This window comes from Labrus mixtus, chromosome 23, assembly GCF_963584025.1.
Source record: "Labrus mixtus chromosome 23, fLabMix1.1, whole genome shotgun sequence".
NCBI lineage: Eukaryota > Metazoa > Chordata > Actinopteri > Labriformes > Labridae > Labrus > Labrus mixtus.
In genome coordinates this window covers 19522160-19530638 of record NC_083634.1, presented here as the reverse complement: position 1 = coordinate 19530638, position 8479 = coordinate 19522160, and the positions used below count along the sequence as shown (strand labels likewise).

General features: G+C 44.9%; 1 protein-coding gene across 3 annotated transcripts in view; it reads right to left on the bottom strand.

Moving 5' to 3' along the window:
- Positions 1-3757, bottom strand: part of LOC132958570 (dachshund homolog 2-like) — an 81069-nt gene extending 77312 nt beyond the window's left edge. For 2 of the 3 annotated variants that reach the window (XM_061031496.1, XM_061031497.1), the window contains exon 1: positions 2860-3756. In XM_061031496.1, coding sequence (XP_060887479.1) covers positions 2860-3527 — 668 coding nt within the window. In that variant the 5' untranslated portion in view covers positions 3528-3756. Of the gene's footprint in view, positions 1-2859 lie in introns of all 3 variants that reach the window. The other variant, XM_061031498.1, reaches the window with a different exon arrangement.
- Between the last annotated feature and the right edge of the window lie 4722 nt (positions 3758-8479).

Here is an 8479-nt window from a genome sequence, read left to right as displayed (position 1 = left end):
AGACCCCGAGATACTTCAACTCCTTCACTTGGGGGCAAAGGACTCTCTCACTCCTGTTTTTACTAACCATCAAATGTTTGCAGAATTATCTGGTAGCAGCTCCTGCACCAACAACTTTCACTAAATGACTTTGAGCCAGAAGAAACTTAAAAAACATGAAAATACTCAAACAGGTTCTGTGCTTACTAAAAAGATGTGTTTTCTTTATCTGTAGTTTCAAAGCAGATTAAAGGCTGTTGATTTGTGAAGTGGATATCAGACAGAAGTGGAGTCACACTCAATCTGAAGATGTCGTATCTGTGTGTTCAGATTTGACCGAGTCGCGAGTCAGTTGTTTAGCGCAAAACGCGACAATTGAAGTGCAAAGGGTTTGAAAGTAAAGAAGAATCCCCAAAGACGGGTGGTCTGGGTTCGAGTCCGACTTTTCCCGCATGTTTTCTCTCTCTCTCTCTCTCTCTCTCTCTCTCTCTCTCTCTCTCTCTCTCTCTCTCTCTCTCTCCACCACCGACTCTTCAACGGGAAACCAGGACCCAAGTTTCTGAACATTTTCAAACACTCAGATTAATGAGCGTCTGTCGTTTGGACCTCAGATGGAACAAGATGTGGTGGAGCAGAGGGGCCGGGTGGTTAGTGCGCACACCCCATGTACAGGCGGTAGTCCTCGAGGCGGGCAGCCCGGGTTCAAATCCGACCTGAGGCTCCTTTCCCGTCATTCCCCTCTCTCTCTCTCCCTGATTTCTGACTCTATCTACTGTCATCTCTCTCCAATAAATAAAAAAAAACTAATCTTAAAGACGGGACAGAAGCGACAAAAAAAGCACAAATCAGCGACCCACTTCGGGGTCCCGACCCACCACTTGAGAACCACATCAGCTCTAAGCTTGTTTTTCTTCGACTTGTTTTCCATAAAAGGAAATTTTAAAAAATCTTCCATTTCCAAAAATACTCAAAACATGTTCAGACACTCGTCACACAGCTGTTGTAACGGAGCACTTTCACATCTGGAAAATTAGGAATCGGAACATTTTTCATCCAGATCTCAACCTGAAAGGACTCAAATTTACTCCTTTGACACTTAAAATAAATCAAACAAACAGGATTTAATTTGATGTTTAAAAAAAGAGTTTTTATCTGCAGCCTGAAATGAAGCGAAACCTTTTTTTTTTTTTTTTAAAGAGCATTTTCATCTCCGTTCTGAGTTACCTCCTCTCTCTGATTCATTTCTAAATGAATTGTTTTTTTATTTTTAATTTGTTGTTAACTGAACGAGTCTGAGACATTCTTCTTCATGGGTTTAAAAAGATGCTGACTGTTGAGTAAAGAAGTGAGGATGAGGAGAGGAAGCATTTAGGAATTTGAATTTGAAAGGTGGAAGGAGTTAAGGGGAAACAGGGCGAAGCAGCAGGTGACAGGAAGACGCACTGCAGACACACACACACACACACACACACACACACACACACACACACACACACACAGGACGGTTATACATAACAGGAATTATAAAACACAGTCTGCAAAGTGTCTGTTTACACACAAACACACTTTTTAAAGCTGCAACTCTGCAACAGACACACACACCGACACTAATGCTCTCTCAGTAACTCGCAATAACACTTAAATAAATATGCACCCCCCACACACACACACACACACACACACACACACACACACACACACACACACACACACACACACACACACACACACACACACACACTAATGGATTATGAGTGCGAGGAGCTTTTCAATAACTAAAGTCAACAGAAGGTTGTTTGCTCTGTGTTTGTTTGCCGTCAGTGTTTCTATTTCACTAAAAACTATTAAATAACGTGTGTGTGCTCATTAATCACACACACACACACACACACACACACACTAACACACACACTCTCCATCAGGCTCAGGAGTCGATACAGTAAAAGCATCTTTTCTGACACTTCAGCAGAACGTGGAGTCGATGAGATAACAGCAGAGGAAGAATGAAAGCATCGCGTAAACAAGTCACAGAGTTTGTGATCAATTATTAACGAGACACACACACAAATATCACAGCTTTTCAAAAAGGACTAATGCACGAGTATCACGCCAACTCGATGAAAAGACCACATGGAGGACGTGAGGAGCAGGAAAACACTGTATTAAAAATATATAAACATGTTCTAACACTTTATATGAGAGTTTACTGACTGGACAGAAGATCTTCAAATATGACAGAGGGAGTCAAATATTGACCAATCAGGAGGAAGAATGGTTTTTAAGTGACTCTCTTTTAGCCAGTGAATCTTTAACTAAAGTAAGACTAGTGGGGAAAAAAACGTCAAATTGGAGAAAAGACAAAACGAGGAGGAGAGATTAAAAACATAAAACTGACACAAAGGAAAAAAGTAAACTTGACTTGAGAAGGGAAGAGGATTAGATGAGGAAAGGAAGTGAGGAAGGATTGATGAATTAAGGATGCAAGGAAAGAAGAAAGCTAAATGGCACGTGGTGATAATTCATCTCTAACTGAAGTAAGACAAGTGGAAAAAAAAAAAGTCAAATTGGAGAAAATGTGAGGCATTCATAAACTTAAAAAAAACTAAAAAAGAAAGAAAAAGAAAGAGTAGAAGTTGTTTCTGAAACGTCCCGGATGAAGCGCCTGAAGTCTCTTTATAGAGACACAGAGCTGCTCAAAGCCCCGTGCATGTTAGGATAGACTGTCTGACAGATCTCTTAAACACGTTGTGTAAAATAAAAAGTAGAAAAGTTTTAAAGTGCAGAAAGATCCTGCAAAAGGAAAGTGACTAACACCGCTTTGAAGCTGCAGAATGAAGTTTAACTTTAAAATAAGAATAAGGGAGTGAGCTGTCGTCCTACCTGGCGCTCGTGCAGTCCTGGTACAGCACCTCGAAGTCCTTCCTGGAGATGAGTTTGCAGCGGTTCACGCCGGGCTGGATGGCGCCGAGCCCCCGCAGGACCCGCACCTGCTCCACGGTGCACACCACCGGGGAGATGTCCAGCCTCTTCAGCTTGGTGTACACGGTGTGCAGCCCGCCCACCAGGTGCTTCAGGAAGAGGTCGAACACCTGCGGCAGGCAGATCAGCTCCTGGCCGTCCACGCTGAAGCTGGCCACCTTCACGCCGTGCACCTCCACCAGCTTGCACTCGGTGCACAGACCCGGGCTGGAGGAGGAGGAGGTCTGCACCAGGCCGGGAGAGCCGGGGGTCAGGCCGGCCTGGCTGAGGGAGGAGAGCCCGCCGAGGGGACCCAGGGCGCCGGCTCCTCCGGACACGAGCTGGGCGGCGCCGCCGTTCCCCAGCCCGGGCAGGAAGGCGCTGAGCATGCTGCTGGTGAGCCGCGGGGACGGGGACAGGGAGTGGGAGTGGGAGTGGGAGTGGGAGTTGGAGTTGGTGTGCGCCGGGCTGGAGGTGCCGGTGGAGGCGACGGAGTTGTGGAGCGCGTCCGACACCGAGCGGTACAGCGCGGCCGGAGGAGGAGCGCCGGAGCCCGGCGAGAGGAGCGGAGGGGAGCCGGGGAGCGACATGAGAAGTGTTGGAGGAGTGTTGAAACACACACACACACACTCTCCTCCTGTCTCTCCTCTTCACACACACTCACACACTTTTCTTCTTCTTCTGTCTTTTTTCCAGTTGGGGGAAAAAAAAACACTCGTGCGTCTTTTTCCTTTCACTTTTAACTCTCCCACAGTCCGCTCTCTCACTCGTGTTCTCCGGGAGCGTGGAAAGCGGACTGTCCGGTCTGTGCGTAAAAGCGACTGGATCAGACTCCGGGTCAGCCCTCGTGCTAAGTCCCGCCCCCTTCACGCGTGATTGACAGCTCGACGAGCCAATCGGAGGAGACTTCTTGTAGGACTGAGGATGTGATTGGTAAGCGAAGGGTGGGAGGACTTTATAACAACCTCATTGAAGTGTGTGTGTGTGTGTGTGTGTGTGTGTGTGTGTGTGTGTGTGTGTGTGTGTGTGTGTGTGTGTGTGTGTGTGTGTGAGAGGGTATCGGTCAGATCTCTCGTTTTGCCGTTTCATAAACTTTCTCACGAGCTGCTTGATTCGAAAACGGGAAGTTTTTATTTTTCTTCTTCTACACTTTTTTTTCCTCTGTTGATCAAACCTCTCAACCCCCCCCCCTTCCACGTGCGTGCGTGTGAATGCGTGGACAGTAGTGGCTCAAATGCGAGCTCTGGTGGCGAGACGGACGCATGTTCTTCACAATCTGACCTCTGATCAGGTGGATGATCGTTTCACTGCAGGTGGAGAAGTAAGGAAGGGGAGTAAGGGAAGGAAACGGGAGAATGAAGGAAGGAGTAAAAGACTGGATGAGGGAATAAGTAAGGAAAGAGACGAGGAAGCAAGTGGCTAAGGAGGACCGAAACGAAGAAGGGAATGAAGAGGTGAAAGAAGCAAGACAGAGATCAAGGAACGAAACTCACCAAAGGAGGCAAAGTGCAGGAGAGGAACTGACTAGATAGTTCAAGGAAGTAAGGACAGAAGGAAGGAAGGAAGGAAAATTAGGAGAAAAGACAAAACAAGGAAGAGAGATTTAAAACATAAAACTGACGTGAAGGAAAAAAGGAAACTTGACTTGAGAAGGGAAGAGGATAAGATGAGGAAAGGAAGTGAGGAAGGATTGATGAATTAAGGATGCAAGGAAAGAAGAAAGCTAAATGGCACGTGGTGATAATTCATATCACAAAAGAAGAAGAAAAAAAAGGATTAAAAGAGGAAAGAATAAAAAGAGAGATCATCATGTAGCACCAGAGAGAATTAATTACTGCTGCGTGTGTGTGTGTGTGTGTGTTTAAGTGTGTGTGTGTGTGTGTGTGTGTGTGTGTGTGTGTTTAAGTGTGTGTGTGTGTGTGTGTGTGTGTGTGTTTAAGCAGTGAAATGGGATTGACTGGTGTGGATTACAGACAGACGGCCTTTTATAATCCGGTGTAATCTCATTACACTGAGGAGGCCTGATTGAGCGAGCGAGAGAAAAGAGAGAGAGGAGAGAAAGACGGTTAAACGAGGGGAGAAAAATGTTTAAGGACTCCTTTCGTTTAGACGTCCATTTTCTTACACAAACATTTAATTAATCAAACAAACACAGAAGAGCTGCTGCATTGTCCTGCTCGCAGTGTGGGCCATCTCACGGGGGGGGGGGGGGGGGGGGCAATGGGAACACCAGACCATAAATGAGTGATTTCAGGCCGATTAAGACCCGATTTCTGAGTCATAAGATTTATTTCCAAGTTGCATCGAAATCCAGCCCGGTCTTACGACGTCAGTCCTGCAGCGTACTCCGCTATATAATTTAGTTTAAATAAAGATTAATCGTAGAATTTCAAAAGTTAAATCTAAATTAATCAAAAAATTTTAATCGAATGCTTGAAATTCCATCATTTTGCATTTCAAAACCATTTTTTGTCACGCTTTTATTCTGAAATACATACTGTCTTGAGCTAAGGGTACTTTACTTCCTGTTTGTATACAACACTGCTTTTATTTTGAAATAATTTAAGGACCTTCCTGTAGATAGAAGGTCATCATGTGATGACGAATTTGACCTCAAGTCGTGCTTTTATTTTGAAATATATTAGAAATTAGAAATAGATAATGGATGGTTGGACAACAAGAGGGAACTAGAGGTGTAAAAAACCAAAGGGATAAAGAGAGAGAGAGAGAGTCAGAGACATGAGGGCAACGATTTGTCTCTCAGGACTAATAATGATGAGACTGAATCTGGACTCAGAGGCAGACGGAGAGAGATGAGGTCTTTGTGGAGGTGAATATCTCTCAGCGGGGTTATAACGACCCACATGAACTTGGACTTTGGGATGTGGGAGAGAGAGAGAGAGAGAGGGGAGAGGAAGAGGAGATACGTGAGGAGATGAAAAAACAGAGGGAACAAGAGGTGACAAGAGAGCGAGAGGACAAAAGTGGAAAAACGTGTCAGTGAAATGGTCTCGATCCCCCCGGAGGCTGACAGACGGAGAGTCGGATGTTCCACACAAAAGGCCATTTTGCTGTTTTCAGACCATTAAATAACTCGTCCTGCTACATGTCATGTGTCTGTGTCGGTTCACTTTTCTTTAATCTCTGTGGAGTAAAGAGCTGCAGCAGGAGGAGACATGAAGAAGACAACGCTGCAACTCAACGGGCCAATCAGAGGCGAGTATCGCCGTATTGCTGTTTTTAAAGATCCACCTCTACGCAGATGATATAAGTGTTTCTGTTTGTGTTTACACACCATGTATCGATCACTCGCACTCATTTTAGAGGCTGTAAACAGGAAGTCGCTGACGCCGTAATACAAAATGATTACCATTTCCTGTTTACTATAATCTCTGCAGATTGTGAATACAAATGTCAAAAGAATGCATTAAGCTTTCCCAACCTAAGGGGTCCCGAAACTGACTCAGGGTCGCGTTGAATTCAAATGGGGGTCGCCTGAAAAATAGGAGGTGGTGGGTGCTGCACGCCACTCTCCAAACCCCATTCATTGTCGATGTGTTGCGCAAGAGCGTATCTGCGCCCCTCCCGAGCTGAAAGCATCGCAAGGGTTAGGCTTGTCGTCCGTGCACACTGCGCAGAAGTTAAAAGTCTGTGACGTCGAAGCTCTGGTCGTCAAAGCGGGCGGCCCAGGTTCAAATCCGACCTGTGGCTCCTTTCCCGCATGTCATTCCCCACTCTCCCTCTCCTTGATTTCCAGCTCTATCCACTTTCCTATCTCTACATTAAAGGCACAAAAATAAACCTTTAAAAAATAAAATAGTGGACAGATACTGCATCCTATCCGAAAGGATCGCTTCAATCCAATCGCACTTCTTTAGCCCTCATGTCAACTGAACTATCTCAACAATTACTGAATGGATTCTGATGTAATTTAGCACAAACATTCATGACACCCAGAGGATGATCCTCCCTGAATTTCACAATCAAAACTCTTCCTCTCACTTAGTAGTTAAGATTTACGTTGGACTATATCGTCTGTTTCCGCCGTTTTTTTTTTTTTTTTTAATTATTTTGCCATTCAGTGTTTTAAATGGTGATGATGAAGTCAAAATGCGGCTGTTCCTCTTTACATCTCCTCCCTTTATTCCTCTTTCCCCTTTTTTTTTAAAAAGAAAACCACATGACTGACAGCAGGCGAGGAAATAATGTCATTCATCGGTGAGAGAAACTCCCAGGGCGTACAGCGCCGTTTGACAATGATGTATGTTCCAGGAAAGTTCCCTGGACTTCACCTGCACTTAAAAAAGATAACAGAAAAAGTTTGACTTCAAGCTGAATGACTGCTCTAAGGAACACGTGTATGAACTCGCCGCTCAAATCAAACAAATGAGCTTAAATGTTTCCTGCTGAGGTCAAACTGGTGATTTTTCTTAATGTAAGCCAAACTGAACTTCATCTCGTTGTTGATTACATTAGATGTGTATCAAGGCAGCTGATGGTTTTCTGGCCTCATTATAATGATGGTTATCATGAGACATTGGTGGTTTTTCAGCCTTAAATCATTGGAAGATTTTGGAAGCGATTTCCTCGCTAAGGGCTAAAGATATTCTCGAGGTTTGTCCTACAAGGAAAAGAAAGAACATGGGGAGTAATGCTACCAACAAAAAAAAAAGATGCCAGATAGTTACATCCAGGCCCGCCCCTGGAAAGTGCTGTTCCCCTGAACGGCCGAGTGATTGGACTCTCGGTGGATCTGTAGAAGTGCTAGCCTCCGAGCTAACATTCACTTCCTCCTGATTTTTGTGCAGGTAGTACATCCATCCTCATCCAGGTCTACACTCCCTCCCCCCCCCCCACTACGCTCTGCCAATGAAAGGCGTCTGATCCAACCATCACAACAGGGTCCTAAGACGCAGACTAGACTCTTCTCCTCTGTCGCCCCCCGGTGGTGGAATGAACTTCCAAACTCCATGTGATCTGCAGAGTCCCTCTGCACCTTTAAGAAAAAGCTAAAGACCCAGCTCTTTCATGAATACCTACTAACTTAATGATGATGGTCTCCATATTATTGATGATGATGATGGTAATGACGATGGTTTTTGTTTGATAACGACGACTTATAAGATGGTTTCTATACTGATTAGAGCTCTCAAGAACTGCCCTCAATGTTGTGCTTTGCCTCTGGTCACTTCCTGTCAGCACCTGTGTGTCCAATCAGACTCAAAGCTGATCGTTTGCTCTTACTGACATTGTTCCCTTTTTTCTAGATCCTTGCTTGTGTTGTTCTTACTCTCTGATGTACGTCGCTTTGGATAAAAGAGTCTGATAAGTGAATTGTAGAATTGTAGTAGCACGGTGTCCAGCAAGCCGTTAGCCGACTGGCCTAACAGTTCATTGTCTATGTTATTTTTGATAGCATGACAAACACCAAACAAAGGAGTTAGTGGTCAACCAGTCCTTTTGCTAAAACCCCAACAAGTCACCACAAAGAGAGTTACCTGGTAGAGGTAGCAGACGGCGATGTGCTGGCTGTTCCTGGTCA